This window comes from Hypomesus transpacificus, chromosome 21 (assembly GCF_021917145.1).
Source record: "Hypomesus transpacificus isolate Combined female chromosome 21, fHypTra1, whole genome shotgun sequence".
NCBI classification, from domain to species: domain Eukaryota; kingdom Metazoa; phylum Chordata; class Actinopteri; order Osmeriformes; family Osmeridae; genus Hypomesus; species Hypomesus transpacificus.
In genome coordinates, this window is record NC_061080.1 from 1280911 (window position 1) to 1298060 (window position 17150).

The 17150-nt window shown below is 41.2% G+C and overlaps 1 protein-coding gene across 1 annotated transcript; it reads left to right on the plus strand.

Annotated features, from left to right (window-relative positions):
• Positions 1-1578: 1578 nt before the first annotated feature.
• Positions 1579-15837, plus strand: LOC124483210 (protein NLRC3-like). Its single transcript, XM_047043538.1, is given in 14 exon segments — positions 1579-1683; positions 3225-3370; positions 3494-3610; positions 4259-4372; positions 4914-5027; positions 5362-5391; positions 6198-6252; positions 6361-6589; positions 6824-7538; positions 7540-8625; positions 8766-8933; positions 11486-11659; positions 14410-14456; positions 14792-15837. Coding segments are annotated over 13 exon segments (3426 nt in total). The 5' UTR covers positions 1579-1683; positions 3225-3326; the 3' UTR covers positions 15325-15837.
• The last annotated feature ends 1313 nt before the right edge of the window (positions 15838-17150 follow it).

Here is a 17150-nt window from a genome sequence, read left to right on the forward strand (position 1 = left end):
ACCCTCGCAGACTTTGTATGTTTTATGTAGTGAAGAATCTGCTGCGATAAAGTAAACTTTCAACTTTTGAATCCGTCCCACCCCTCTACATGTATATATCAGGATCCAGTGTGAGTTTAGCTAAAGCCTCCAAGTGGAAATAATTTACAACCCATGGATGGACTTGAACCATATGCACTGTGCACATGGCACAATGCACTGAGGCATCCACACAACTTGGACCAAATTAAGTAAACATAAGTGATAGTTACTATAGCATGTCATAATGTCTCCAGTCAAATGTTTTCCACCTGAAAACAACAACAACAACGTGATATTGCAGTGGAGATGGTCACCATGGTAATGTTATCAGCACTAACCAACCCAGTCTGCTTCAGGAGTTCCACTTTTGTCCACTGGATGTCAGTCTAAGACTGTAATACTTGTAGGCTTCCTTTAACTAAGTAACTTTTCTTGATCTAACGCAAAGCTGTCTGAGACAAGAGTGTATGGCTGCAGCCTGCAGCCTCCCGCTTCATGCCTTCCCGTCTCATGCCTTCATGTCTCATGCCCAACCGTCTCATCAGAGAATGTCTAATAAACATCCTTAAACAGGCTCTGGTCTCATGCTTCAACTTTTCAAAATAAAAGCTCGTCTGGTCGGCTATTTCTCCTTCCTACTTTGGGGTATGTGTTTTTTTTTTGTTGGCTAGACTACAAACTAAAAATCCATTCTATGGCTGCAGCCTGGGAGGCCCGGTTGAGTTTAGGCGTCACAACGACGGTTGAGGTTTGGATTAGTTTAGGGCCAGGAGTCATAGCAGAGGTCAGGGTTAAGGTTAGGTACAACCATGAAGGTTGGGAGACAATGATGGTCAGTACAGCACACCATGCATTTTGTCACCTGCGGTTTTTCTTTTTTTTAAAGACACTGATGTGCACCTTAAGGAAAATCACAAAAAGAAACCTAAGTCTGCAACCATAAATTGCTCTAGGTAACGCTAGCTAATATTCGCAAATGTCAACAAATGTCAACATAAAACGCTGATGCAGTTTTAAATGAAAGTCATTGCAGGTTTCATCTAATATACGTTAACATCGGGGACAGAACAATAACATCCATAACTCAAGCAAACGTGCTATGGATAAAAACAAATTCAATTTCAAATGTTTCCATTTATTGCAACAAACGTGCTCACGAACTTACCTTTAACTCCATCCTTAAAATAATTCGCGATTTAGTATTTTTGACCCTCTGAATTTACCTTGGACAGCTTGGGCATGAGATGGGAGGCTGCAGGCTGCAGCTTAGGTGTCAGAGACAGAACAGAACCCCATGATATTAATAATCATCCTACTGAAATGTGAACAAGCGCCATACACTACACATGGATTCATCTTATTGTAACTTCTTAGCCATATGTTGTGGATTCATTCAAATCAACCATATATATGATATAATGAAATACAATTTAATGGATGAGTACATTTTTTATGTTTGGTGTTTCTCCTTCGTGTTTGTCTCTTCTCAGTAACTGCTCTCAGGATCAAGTTTCAGCTCCTCCTGTTTCCTAATGGCTCATATAAGGAGGAGGGTGAAGTGGAAGTGAAAGTGAAAGTCAAATATTTTTTACAGGATCCATTTTGTGAATACGTCCAATAAACTGTAAGGCAAATTCTCAAACTGAAAAGCAGATTTTAGAGGTAAGTAATTTTACAATATTCTTTCACAGTATCAGTGTGCACATACATAAACATATAAGGTGATGTACCAGAGTTCTTTAGATAAAGTAACTCTGGTACATTACCTTTACCAGAGTTACTTTATCTAAGTTACTAACCAAAGGTTTCTAAGAGAAAGTGAAAAGGCCGTTTGCTTCTTCCATTCTTCAGGTGGTAGTAGGCTGATTTTGTAATTGTCTTGATATGGCTGTTCAGGTTGAGGTCTGAATCCAAAACTACACCTAGATTTCTGGCTTGGTTTGTGGTTTTTACTATCAGCGATTGAAGCTGAGTGCTGACTTTCAATCGTTCGTCCTTGGGACCAAAAACCAATTACTTCTGTTTTCTTTTTATTCAATTTAAGAAAATTCAGGCACATCCAGTTGTTGATTTCTTCAATGCATTCACCTAGCCCTTGTATGGGATTATAGTCCCCGGGTGATAAAGGTATGTAGATCTGTGTGTCGTCTGCATAATTATGATAACACACTTTGTTGTTTTTCGAAAATCTGAGCCAGTGGAAGCATGCAGATGTTGAACAGAAGAGGCCCCAGTATTGAATCTTGGGAACACTAACCATGGGAACACCACATCGGTCATCCTCATCAGCTCTGATCAGTAATTAGCTACAGACACAAAGTATTGTCGGTCCTTCAAGTAAGATTCAAACCAGTTAAGTTCTCTGCCAGTGTCCTACCCAGACTAGACTCTGTTTAGTAGTCTGTCATGATCGACCATGTCGAATGCAGCACTAAGATCCAGTAATACTAAAACTGAAGTTCTGCCACTGTCTGTGTTTAAGTGGATGTCGTTGAAGACCTTAACAAGAGTAGTTTCAGTACTGTGGTGCTGATGAACTGGAATACATCAAAAAAGTTATTTTCAGACAAGAAGTTGTTCAGCTGTTGAAAAAACACTTTTTCCATTATTTTACATAAAAATGGGAGGTTTGATATTGGCCTATAATTTTTATTATTATTTCGGGGTCTAAACTAGTCTTTTTTAGGAGTGGTTTAATAACTGCAGTTTTTGGCTTGTGGGAAGACACCTGAGAGAAGGGATGTGCTTATCATTTGTAAAAGATCAGTGGTTATGTAGCAGTTACTGACACCGGAGGGTTTGTCAATGTTTTGGTTATGATCAAGGTTTTCTGAGAGGAAGTGAGGTCGTGCTCAGTACAGCTGATGGTGCAGTATGATGGAGTGGAGCTTGCTGTAAGAGGAAGTGAGGTAGTGCTCAGTACAGCTGATGGTACAGTATGATGGAGTGGAGCTTGTTGCCTCCTCTTATGTCAGTATGAGATAAATGACTGAGATACTGAAGCAGTTTTAACCCAGCAGTTTTGTCACATTGCTGTGTCATCACTGAACAGAGTATGTTCTGTGTTTTTATTGAGATATTTACATCATAAAGGTGTGTTATGAATAATAATATGAATAATAATATAAAAAGTAAGTCATCCTATCCTTCTTCTCTTGAGGTAGCAGTTTAATAAGGTTGGATTCTAACTTGTTTGTTTACAGGTCTACAGGTCTGGCTTCAAAGTCCTTGTACTAATCTGACACTGAGGAGGAACGTTCTGTATTTAAGAGAGTGGAGGGAGTGGAAGGGGTACTGCCTCTAAAATGAGTCTCCCTGGGGAACATGACACGGACACCAAAGCTAAGAGGTAAGATGAGAATCCATACCTGTTCATGACTGTTCTCCATCTCAGAGCTCAGCAGTGATATTATGACATCATCATTAGTCAGAATAAACGAGAGACTGAAGGTCTGTCTCTGTTGTGTTGAAGCCCAATCCAGCAGCAGAGACCAGCCTCACCTGTACCCAGCTATGTGTCCATGAAGAGTGACAGGTCTATGGATGTACCTTTCAAGTTCAGTGATGGAGGGCCTTCTAATGAGGAAGGGTATGTACTGACCTCAGCTGGTGTTCAATGTCTGTGATAAAGGTGACATGGTGTGAAGAAGCCATCTGCACTGACACTCAGCATTCCTATATTCATAGTCTGTCTAACTGTTCAGTGTATACATAGGGTGGGCAGGCCACATCCATTGAACGTGTTTGTTGGTAAAACTGTCCAGTTAATGTTTGGAAAGTAACCTTAAAAAGGACAGTTTTTTTAAGCTTGATTGGTCTTAAAAATATTGTTGTTTCAACCAAATGCATCGAGTGTGAAGTAGTATTCATAATCTAAAAACCTAAATTAGCCCTTTACTCCATCATGTCACATCCCTACTAAAACAAAGGGTTAGAGCTGCTGACTGTAGATACTAAAGTAGCCCTCATCACATCCCTACTAAAACACAGGGTTAGAGATACAGACTGCCAGCCTGGCTGACATACAGACCATGTGGTAAAGGTTCACAGTGAGAGATACAGAGTAACAACAGGCCTGGAAACCTGCCTGTCTGACTCTCATTCATGTAGAAACAGCAACATTTAAGTCTGGTTATGACCCTACTGATGGACTGCTATAGCAACACATGTTGGAAAGTAGAGATGTGTCTGTGGTTGAGTCATTTATGTTAGTAAGACACTTTGTTGTGTTTGACAGGATCAGACAGGAGAGACCAGCCTCACCTGTACACAGCTGTTTGTCCATGAAGAGTAACAGGTCTATGCATGTACCTTTCAAGTTCAGTGATGGAGGGCCTTCTAATGAGGAAGGGTATGTACTGACCTCAGCTGGTGTTCAATGTTCTGTGATAAAGGTGACATGGTGTGAAGAAGCCATCTGCACTGACACTCAGCGTTCCTATATTCATATTCTGTCTAACTGTTCAGTTTATACATAGGGTGGGCAGGCCACATCCATTGAAGTATGAAGTAGTATTCATAATCTAAAAACCTAAATTAGCCCTTTACTCCATCATGTCACATCCCTACTAAAACAAAGGGTTAGAGCTGCTGACTGTAGATACTAAAGTAGCCCTCATCACATCCCTACTAAAACACAGGGTTAGAGATACAGACTCCCAGCCTGGCTGACATACAGACCATGTGGTAAAGGTTCACAGTGAGAGATACAGAGTAAAAACAGGCCTGGAAACCTGCCTTTCTGACTTTCATTCATGTTGAACAGCAACATTTAAGCATGCTTCTGACCCTACTAATGAATGACTATAGCAACACATGTTGGACAGTGTGATATATCTGTAGTCTCTACTTTAGTAATTGATGTTTGTACAACACTTTGTTGTGTTTGACAGGATCAGACAGGAGAGACCAGCCTCACCTGTACACAGCTGTTTGTCCATGAAGAGTGACAGGTCTATGGATGTACCTTTCAAGTTCAGTGATGGAGGGCCTTCTAATGAGGAAGGGTATGTACTGACCTCAGCTGGTGTTCAATGTTCTGTGATAAAGGTGACATGGTGTGAAGAAGCCATCTGCACTGACACTCAGCATTCCTATATTCATATTCTGTCTAACTGTTCAGTGTATACATAGGGTGGGCAGGCCACATCCATTGAACACATGTTTGTTGGTAAAACTGTCCAGTTAATGTTTGGAAAGTAACCTTAAAAAGAGTTTTTCTAAGCTTGATTGGTCTTAAAAATATTGTTGTTTCAACCAAATGCATCGAGTATGAAGTAGTATTCATAATCTAAAAACCTAAATCAGCCCTTTACTCCATCGTGTCACATCCCTACTCAGTGATGGAGGAGGACCTTTTAGTTATGAAGGGTATGTACTGACGTCTACTGGTTTTGAATGTTAAAGGTGATAACTATTTGAAAATATAATGTAATCACTAGATTCAGGATCATCATGTGACATTTCTACTGAACGAAGGTTAGAACTCATAGCCTGGCTGATGTTCAGACCAGGTGGTAGAATTACACAGTGACAGCTAGCTGTTGTTTACATAATGTCATTAAGATGTTGAATGGTGTACTGTAAGTCTTCTTTTTAGTTATCAATAGTTTAACCACTAGACACCATCAGACATCAAACATTACCTCCCCCTCCCTACACACACACACACACACACACACACACACACACACACACACACACACACACACACACACACGCAATACACAGAACAATCTGCAGATGGGCTCAAACACGGAGAGGCTCTAAAGTCATCACCTGTCTCCTACATTGCATTCATCAGACAATAACAGTCTGACCATGAATCAGATTATCAGAGTCCACGTGCATTTAAAAGCATCTAAATACCTATATCGATTCTGATGCCCAACACGTCTTCAGCTGCAATATTTAAAGGAGCACCATGGAATTCGTCAAGCATATTTCAGGAAATATCGATTACTCAGACAGCTAGTGTCCAACAAGAAACCCCCTCATGGAAAGGAACAAATATCAAATAAACAGTGCCGTCTAGCGGTATAGAATATAGTTTACTTGCAGTAAACAGTGTGTCTGTGTGTATGCGTGAATGGAGACAATTCAGTATTTTAGTCGTAGCTATTTAGCCCATGTGTGTGTGGTTCATGTGTTTAAGTAATGTCATCTCTTGTCCACAGAGATCAACAGAGGTCAGACCAGAGTCACCATGACGACTTGACTTCTATATTCACAGTGAGTTTTGTGATTTTAAAGTACAAACAAGACTCAATCATTTAAATCTGATTATACACAGTAGAACAGAGTTCCTGGTTCGTCTGATATCTTCCCTCTCTGTTTCAGGTGCTTGAGGAGACTGTCATCAGGTTTGTGAAGGAAGAGCTGAAGAGGATGAAGAGGATTCTGAGTTCAGATTTCCCAGAAGGCTTAGAGAGTCAGAGGGAGGACCAGGAAGTGGTGGACCCTGAATATCAGAAGCAGGAGAGCAGTGCCAGAGAGGGAGCTCTGAAGATCACACTGCACGTCCTGAGGAACATGAACCAGAAGGAGCTGGCTGACACTCTGGAGAAAAGTAAGAGACTCCATATTTAGTCTCAGTTCACCGACTGATGGTTTATGATAAAGATGCAGGTTAAGAGAATCAGAGTAATTTTCAACTGGCAAAGTGCAGTGATGGAAAATGCTTATGTATAAGCCATCAATGTCTGCCATATTTAAAATAGGAAAAACTATTCTGAACTGTTAAGTAACTTTCTCCTGCCAACTAAAGCCCTGTTAAGAATAACATCTGTGTTTGGTCATTCAGGAGAGCTTTCTCATCATAAACTCTCACGTAAACTCAAATCTAAACTGAATAAGAAGTATCAGACTGTCTTTGAGGGCATAGCTCAACAAGGAAACCCAACTCTTCTCAATAACATCTACACAGATCTCTACATCACAGAGGGTGTGAGAGCAGATGTCAATAATGAACATGAGGTGAGACAGATTGAGAAAGCATCCAGGAAATCAGCAAGACCAGAGACAGCCATCACATGCAACAACATCTTTAAACCTTCAGCTGGAAGAGACATCAGAATTGTTCTTACAACAGGAGTTGCTGGCATCGGAAAAACTGTCTCTGTGCAGAAGTTCATCACGGACTGGGCTGAGGGACTAGCCAATCAGGAAATCCAGTTCATCTTTCCTCTGCCGTTTCGAGAGCTGAATCTGCTGGATGGAAAAAAGTTCAGTCTGATGGAACTTGTCCATCACTTCTTCTCAGAAACCAGACAATCAGGAATCTCCAACTATGACAAGAACAACATTCTGTTTGTCTTTGACGGTCTGGATGAGTGTCGACTGCCCTTAGCCTTCAAAAAGAACAAGAGCTGGTGTGATGTCACAGAGTCCACCTCAGTGGATGTGCTGCTGACCAACCTGATCAAAGGAAACCTGCTTCCCTCTGCTCTCATCTGGATCACCACTCGACCGGCAGCAGCCAATCAGATCCCTTCGGAGTGTGTTGACCTGGTGACAGAGGTTCAATGACCCACAGAAGGATGAGTACATCATGAAGAGATGCAGTGATGAGATCCTGGCCAGGAGAATCATCTCACACATCAAGGCATCAAGGACTCTCTACATCATGTGCCACATTCCAGTCTTCTCCTTAATGTGTGTGACAGTCCTGGAGCACATGCTGAGAACAGAGAAGAAAGAGAAGATGCCCAAGACCCTGACTGAGATGTACACAGCCTTCCTGGTGTTACAGACCAAACAGAAGAAGGTGAAGTATCATGGGAAAACTGAAACAGATCCACACTGGGATGAAGAGAGCATTAAGAGCATTCTGTCACTGGGAAAACTGGCTTTCCACCAGCTCGAGAAAGGCAACCTGATTTTCTATGAGAAAGACCTGATAGAGTGTGGCATTGATGTCCGTGATGCCTCAGTGTACTCAGGAGTGTTCACACAGATCTTCAGACAGGATGGTAAAGTCTTCCAGGAGAAGGTGTTCTGCTTTGTCCATCTGAGCATTCAGGAGTTTCTGGCTGCTGTATTTGTGTTACTCTCATTCATCAACAACAATGAGAATCTGATGTCTGAGACTCCATCAGCTTCCAGCTCCAACAAACTGTTGGTTTTGTTCAGAGAGAAACCAGAAGTCCGATTCTACAAGAGTGCTGTGGACAAGGGCTTGCAGAGTAAGAATGGACAACTGGACCTTTTCCTACGCTTCCTCCTGGGCCTCTCAATGGAGTCCAACCAGACTGACTTACGAGGCCTACTGACTCAGAACAGTAACAAGACAGAGAGCCATGAGGAAACAGTCAAGTACATCAAGGAGAAGATCAGAAAGAATCCCTCTCCAGAGAGATGCATGAATCTCTTCCACTGTCTGAATGAACTGAATGACCATTCTCTGGTGGAGGAGATCCAACAGTACCTGAGCTCAGGAAGTCTCTCCAGTGAGAAGAAGCTCTCATCTACTCAGTGGTCAGCTCTGGTCTTTGTGTTGCTGACTTCAGAAGAGAAGATGGACGTGTTTGACCTGAAGAAATACTCCAGATCAGAGGAAGGTCTTCTGAGGCTTCTGCCAGTGGTCAAAGACTCCAAAACTGCTCTGTAAGTATATATATATATATTTTTTTTACAATAACATGACTTCACACATGTACATTGTGATGTGATATTTGATTATCGTATGATCTTATCATACAAATTATGACTCTAATGATGTCTCGTGTTCTCCTTATGTCATGTAGGCTGGATGACTGTAACCTCTCAGAATGGTGCTGTGAAGCGCTGGCCTCAGCTCTCCCCTCCTCAGATCTGACAGAGCTGGACTTGAGTAACAACAACCTGGGGGATTCAGGCATGAAGCTGCTCTCTGCTGGACTGGGGAATCCACTCTGCAAGCTGGAGACACTGAGGTCTGTATTTATGTTCAACATGAGACAGTAGCAAAGTTATAGTAGCACAATGTCTTCATATGGTTGATTTTAGACAATATAATTTATTCTCAAGTTGATTATAAACATCATACCAAGAATAAGATATGCTTTCTGTCATCAGAGTAATTTGATGAGAAACAGGCTGCTCTGCTGAATTTGAATCACTCTAAAACCAAAAGCATAGCTTGTACATGATGATTGGCCTCTATTTTTAGTCAACCTTTTTTTTTATTTTGGACAGAATTAAAACAGTGATGCAAGTGTTTCTGACCATGTGCACAATGATTGTAGGATGCATGTCATGCAATGAAATGCAGCTTATTTGAAATTTAAATTCCAAATATATTTTGCATGAAGATACAACCTGTTATCCATCACACACTTTGAACATCTGGGGTTTCCCTCATCAGAGTGCAAAAATACTGAATTTAATCTTTGGACTACACACTGAAATGTGTAGTCATGGCTCTAGCAAAGAGAGAACTGGAGGTACCTTTATAGCTTCTATAACCTAAATCAGTAGCACACAATCTCAATTTCCCATTGTGTACGTGTGTGTCTTTGTAGTTGTGTTACTGCAGAATCAAAAATGACCCTAAGACTTTTTAAACCTTCTACAAATGTTATGGTCACTAGGAAAAATAAGCAATTTCAAGATGAAACCCCCCCATCATTTAAGGGTTTTGTCTGCTGTTAAATATAATGACAGGTTATGTTTGACCCTGAAGACAACACAAGAGTTAAGATATACCATACATCATATTATTTTAAATAATATGTTCTGAGGTACATGTTCTGAGTTGGAACATGTCAGTTTGGGCAGTGGTAGCCACAGGGCTGGGAAGTAGGATCAGCACAGTATGACAGAACAGCCAGGTAGACGGACAGGAAGGAAACAGGAACTTTGTGTGCTCCATCATGAGGCCGATGTCCACTTGGCCTCATGACTAGGTCCAATGTTGGAAGACCAGCAACCTGGCAGGTGTTGACAGCTCAACTCCCCACACCACAGGGGAGGGGGGGTGAGGGGGGAGAAGAAAGTAGGATTAGAGATGCAAAGGTACAAATAACAGTTTAAATAACTGTAAGGGTGAGATCCCTACTGTTTAACTGTAAACTAGTGAAGCACTTCAGTCGTAAGCCTGACTCAATATAATAATAAGGGTTTTTGATGGAACCCTAAACATCAAGACAGTGCCAGCCTCCCTGATTGAAACATGGAGTCTGTTCCAAAGGAGAGAAACTCTATATGAGAACGCCTTGTCCATCTGTTGTTTTCCGCTTCCAACAGTTACTCGCCACAACACCCATGGAAAATGATCAGACTATTCTTTATTTCTACCTCTAGATGGTATTAGTGTTTCTGATCTTTCCCTAATGATTACCTTCTACAGGCTGTCAGGCTGTCACATCACAGAGAAAGGCTGTGTTTATCTGGGCTCAGAGCTAATGTTCTTCCTGACACAACTAGATCTAAGTAACAATGATCTAAAGGATTTCGGCATTATGCTGCTGTCTGCTGGACTGGCGATCCCTCTCTGCAATTTGAAGAAACTGAGGTCTGTATTTATGCACAATGTACTCAATGTTTTTGTATGGTAGCGTTAGACAATAGAGTTGAGTCTCAAGTTCAACTTCATGCCAAGAATGAGATATGCCTTTTAGTCATCAGTGAGGACTAGTTTGATAAGACACAGGCAGATTTGCTGCATCTGAAACACTCTAAAACAGTGGTTCCTAACCCTGTTCCTCAGGGCCCCCTGTCCTGCATGTTTCCCTGCTCCAACACACCTGATTCAAATGAATGGGTTGTTATCCAGCTCTGCAGAAGCCTGCTTATGACCATTCATTTTTCCATGCTGAATCCGTCAAATTCACTTCTGTTACGTCATGTAAACTAACCACCTTACTCTGACTTTATGTGCTACAGAACTTTCAACGCGAGCGACAAAAAATAAATAGAAACAGGGCGTCCGACAAAAAGTTCACTCACTTTCGCACAGGCCCGCCCAAAATACAATGTCTGCCTACGCCCCTGCCGCAGAGTGATATAATTGTGATATTGTGATATTTCATAGAATTCTAAAGCAGCGGCGGCAATGATTTAAGCTACATCGAGCTGTCATAGTACTCGGTTTAGAGAGAACTTATTAAAGGGAAGGGTCACGTGGCTGTGAACATTGCTTTCTGCAATGGTGGATTGATATGATCCATGTTTTACGTCTCGGACTGCTTAAGAATAGGGGCTAAAGCCACGATTGTTTTCTTAGATTCCTTTAAGACAGGTTTGGGACTTGAAACCTAGTTTTTTTATAGCAGGCTTCATGTAACAGACTTCTGGTCCTGATGTTACATAGAACTACTACCACCAAACTGAACACAAACCAAACCTTCCTGAACTGGGGGAAAAGGTCACTGTCTAATGAGGGAGAGGTGCAGCTATGACAGCACCTGCCAAATGAACCCCTCTGTGCTGACTCACTGTGGAGGCCCAGATGGATTCTGTCAAAACATTGATCCTCTGTCTACAGGCTGTCAGGCTGTCTGGTCACAGATGAAGGCTGTGCTTCTCTGGCCTCAGCTCTGAGGTCCGACCTCTTCTGCCTGAGGGAACTGGACCTGAGCTACAATCATCCAGGAGAAAAAGGATTGAAGCTGCTCTCTGCTGGACTGGAGGATCCACACTGCAGACTGGAGAAACTCAAGTAAGGATATGTTTGTGTTTTTATATACCTCTTAATGTAATGTTGGTTAACACTGAATATACTTATATATGCTTATACTTAAGTATGTTAATAGGCCTTGCATTTCATGATTACACAATTACAGACAACATGTTTATTTAAGATAGTGGGTTAGGAAGAGAGAAACCCTATATAATCTACAATAGCCTTTAGTGCAATTAGAATTATATTGCTACAATCATAATTGTATTTCCTGGGGTCCATTACAGACAGTCGGTTTAAGTGAAAACAGTGAGTTTGTTAACCCTGAGATGAGGGAAACTCTGGGTTGTTCTGCAGGGCTGGGTGTTTCATTCGTCATTTGCCTGAGAAAGCGACCTCCGTTAGCCAGGCTAGTTTTGCCCGTTTCACGGTCAGGCTATTAAAAGGTTTTGGAAAGGACTGCAACTAACGATTATTTTAATAATCGATTAATCTGTCGATTCTTTTTTTGATTAATCGATTAATCAGATTTTTTTTTTTTTTTATTAATTTACAACCCTTTATTCAAAAACAGAACTGACAGTGCAAATTCACAGTGCATTTTTTTTCAGAATGTGCACAAACAGGCACACAATTTTGAAAAAGTTATTAATATTAGCGTGGATTTAATGCTATTTTCCAAGATGAGCAATTTATTTCTGTTTTGTTTCAAACTTTTTTGAAAATTGAAAGGTTGTGGAAGTAGGCCAGACTTTATAAGAATAATCTGGTGTATATTTAAGATTTTTTGACACAATTTTGAAAAAAGTTAAGATTTGCGAGGATTAAGCTATTTTCAAAGATTAGTGATTTTCTATCATTTTATTTGAAACTTCATTGAAAAAGTAAAGGCTGTGGAAGTATACCAGACATTGTTAAAATACTCTGGTGTCTGTTTGAGGTTTTATATTTCAAAAAATATTAATAAATAATAAAAAATAAAAAAAAATAAAACCAAAAGCTCTTTTTCAAAATGGTATGGGTTGTTTTCACCCGGTCCCTAACGTGATGCTGCAAAGCGTCTTCCGAATGTGAGACGATCCGTACTCTTGAAAAGCCTTCAAGCTATCCCCACTGTATGGGGAGGGGTTATGCACAAGATAAATGTTTATAGCTCTGTCATGGAAAGCCAATTGGGACAAGCCTGGGGACGATAATAAGGAACCAAAGAACACTGGGGGTAACAAATAGGCTAAGGATCGGGCCATAGAATAGTTTTTTTTTCAACATATCTCTGTCTCTCTTTTTCATTGAAATCGGCAGTGTGGGCGGCCATACTGGGCGAGATCGGTAGTGCATATGGCAGCGGTCTGTTTGAAAGTGACGTAGGTGGCATCTATGAATATATAATGGACGTAGTCATTGTGACGTCACCCATTGTTTTGTTTTGAATGGCTACTGCTGCTCGTCTCTGCAGCCTGGCTGGGAGCATCTTTCGAAGTTGACTGGAAAAAAATATTTATTTTACTTATATAGAATATTTCACACTACTGGAGAACTTAATTACATTGTACACGACACTCGCTCCCTCCTCGTTTTTCTACATTAAGAAAACAAGTATGTATTTATGTTCAAATCTTAGGAATGTTAAATTTACAAGTCGCACTTGTGCGAGTACTAGTTGTAAAAGATACTTGCACCATCTAAAAAAATCTCTTTCAGTCTAGAGCCCTGTCATCAACCCAATTGTTGTTGAAGCCATATAACACATAAGGATGACATGAAATTCTACAGTTTCCATGCAAAGCTAACCTGGCATTTTCTGTGCTGTGGAGGTTGATGGACCCTCCTCCTTGTAATGCCCAGTCATGTTCTGTTATAAAGAAGAAGAATGTGCCCGTTGTTTTACCATTCATTCTTTTTTCTCATCACGTCAATGTACATGTCAAACTCATAATTCCACACAAGAACCTCAAAACAACGTACATGGGGACAGAACAGTGTAGCTCAGTAGCTACCATACAGTAAGATGTATACCTCTGTAGGTCTTTCTGAATCCCTCTCTGTGGCAGCAGACAACATATCTTTATCATTCTGTGATGAAGACCATTCTGTTCTACTGTACTGTACACATTCTTTGCAATATTGAGACCCTGCAACTGCAAGGGGTGCTGTTGTGGCAGAAGGCTCAACAAGGCAGGTAACACCATCAATCACCTTTGGGAGAAATGGACCCCCCAAATTAAATGTACATAAACCCAATAACATGTTATGTGGGCACTTGTGTCCTCGGGGGTGATAGGCTTGGATGAGCTCCCTCCAGGGATGCCTTCAGCCACTGGTCGCCCAGCCTTCTGGCTCAGAGCCAGCTCTTCTCTGCCTTTCTGTCAGCCCACTACAAGTCTAATGTTAATATATTGAGCAGGATATTAGGTGTGAGAACATCTATGTGTTGAAACAGCATTCTGTAAGGGATGAAAGCTACTTCAAGTAGAGACAGCTACGGAATTGTATTTACTTGGTTTAATCCTGTCAAATATGATAAAAACAATCATGTGTCTGGTAAACCTAAGCAAAATATGCCCTACCTGTTTGAACTTATCTTTCAGCAAATGTCTTCATACTCGCCTGCACGCATGAGAATTTCTAATTCTAGTGAATTAGAATTGAACTAAATCAGATCAGCTTTTCTGGAACCGATAATTCTGTGCTTCCCATCTCAGTGTTCATCAAGTCAGAGTTCAGGGTTAGGCTCAGAGTTTGTAAAACCTGCTTTCTCATCCTCATCATTCCTCTGCTCATCCCTACAGTGTGGATCATTGTGGAGAGTGCAGGATCAAACCTGGCCTTAGGAAATGTGAGTATTGACTGCTACTTGGTTCTAGTACACAAGGGACAATACCATTGGGGACTTTGACACTGTTAGAAATGGACACGTGTGTGCCCTCCCTTCACCCTCCATTCTCCTCTTTCCTGTCCCCCTCCCCTCTCTCCTCCACCCTCCCTTTTCCCCTCCCTACCCTCTCCTCTTTTGTCCTCCTAACCTCCCTTCTCTTCTCACCGCACCGCTCCTCCCTGTCTTCTCCTCTCTCCCCAACCCTCCCTTCTCCACTCCACTTAGTTAGTGAGAGAGAAATTCTAATGTGAATGATGATGATCAGTAATATATTGTGTCTTGGTGTCCCCCATCAGATGCCTGTGAGCTCACACTGGACCCAAACACAGCACAGAGAGAACTCTCTCTGTCTGAGAAAAACAGAAAGGTGACAAGGAGGATAGAGGAGCAGCCGTATCCTGATCACCCAGAGAGAATTGACCACTGTCCACAGGTGCTGTGTAGAGAGGGTCTGTCTGGGCGCTGTTATTGGGAGGCAGAGTGGAGTGGTGCTGTTTTTATAGCAGTGACATATAAAGGAATCAGCAGGAGAGGATGGAGTACTGTCAGTATGCTTGGATTCAATAACAAGTCCTGGAGTCTGAGCTGTGATGATAACAGGTACTCTGCCTGGCACACTGAGAGCACTGCCATACATGTCCCCCCCTCCAGCTCCCACAGAGTAGGAGTGTATCTAGACTGGCCGGCCGGCACGCTGTCCTTCTACAAAGTCTCGTCTGACACACTGACCCACCATCACACATTCCACAACACATTCACTGAGCCCCTCTATCCTGGGTTCGGCGTTTATAATCCTGACTCCTCAGTGTCCCTGTGTCAGGTAGAATAGCACACACACTCTCACACACTGTGCTCACATAGATGTTGTTGGCGGCCAATTGGAGATCCTCAAACTTTGCCGCAGAGAGTTTTGTATATTTATTGGGATTTGACACAAACAAGGTTGTGCATCCAATACAGCGGTCAGCAAAAATAAGATTTCCCCCATCACCCCCTGTCTCCTTACTCAAACACACAGGTGAACAAGTTAAATACTCTGACTTCCTCCGCCCCCACCAGGTGCCCTAATTACCGTAAGCAACCTGGCTGTTACACATGTTATTGAAGATTAAACTGTATACAGTTGTAATTGATATCCCAGAGTGTTTGAAAATATTGGTGTGTGTTGAATGTTTGTTTTGTTTTCATTGTTGACTAACAACAATCCTGTCTTTGATCTCAGTTCCACTGAATGTGATGAACTAAATAGTGTCTTACTGACTAACTAAGGAGAAATAAAGATGTTTTATACACTCTATACCCACCCCCTCCTCTATACCCAACCCCTCCTCTCCCCCTGACCTCCTCTATACCCAACCCCTCCTCTCCCCCTGACCTCCTATCTACCCAACCCCTCCTCTCCCCCTTACCTCCTCTCTACCCACCACCTCCTCTCCCCCTTACCTCCTCTCTACCCACCACCTCCTCTCCCCCTGACCTCCTATCTACCCAACCGCTCCTCTCCCCCTTACCTCCTCTCTACCCACCACCTCCTCTCCCCCATATAGGCGTCAAATACGCCTATATCTTACTATAATGATGATGAGTGTTACTATTACTAACTTACTGTTATTGTCAATACCATCATTGTGGTGTTAACTGACATAATGTTGCATATCCATACAAATATTGTGGTTACCAGAAATGATTTATTAATCTTCGTCTTTCCAGAAGAACATGTCGACAATCTATAATGAACCTATTTGAAAATATAGACTATGAAGTTTGGAAGATTTTCTAACAAATGTTGCTTTACCAACAAAGATAAAGAAGTGTCCTTTCAAATTGTACACAGGATGTATCCAGTGAAACACCTTTTAAATAGATTTAAATTGAATATTGATCTTAAATGTGTTTATTGTTATACTGAGAATGAAACTGATCATTCATTTGTTTTGCAATTGTATGTATACTGAATAATTTTGGTCTGCTTTAGTTCATCATATTCAAAATAATTTCATTAATACAGATATTGATGCAGATTGTATTTATCCAACTACTTATTCTGATAGGTCAATTTCATATTCATATTTGTCATATATGTCCAAGGTCATTGTCTAAGCCAAATTTCCCGCACTTTTTTAATGACTTTAACATCGATAGTATGTCTTTTTGTAATACTTATTAAAAAAAGCAGGCAAAACATACTATCCTAAAGAAATATAATTTAGTCTGATGTAAATGTGTATTATCTTGCTTGTTTTTATTTCTGTCTCTGTATCTCCTTTGTTATTTAAGTGACTATTTCTTTGTTGTATTTTTTCTTGCATAATCTTCAATAAAATGTGTAAAAAAAAAAAAAGAATGTTCCTTTTTGTGCTGGTGCCTTGTTTGTATCCACGAGCACATTTCCAGACACATTTTCTTGAGGTAAGCAAATAAATGGGGTGCAAGTTTACCCATTTCGGATTGGTTTCAAACTTCGCAATAATCTAGGAACATTGTTCTATGAAAAAGCTAGTAGTATGAGCCAGGTTCGAGAATCCGACTAAATTTATTGGGGAAAATAGTTTTGGATATTTTGAATGGAGTAATGAGAATACAAACGACTGTAGGAGTCGGTCTGCAAATGGGAAATGCAATACCCCCTACATCCACCGGGGCCATTGCCTCAAG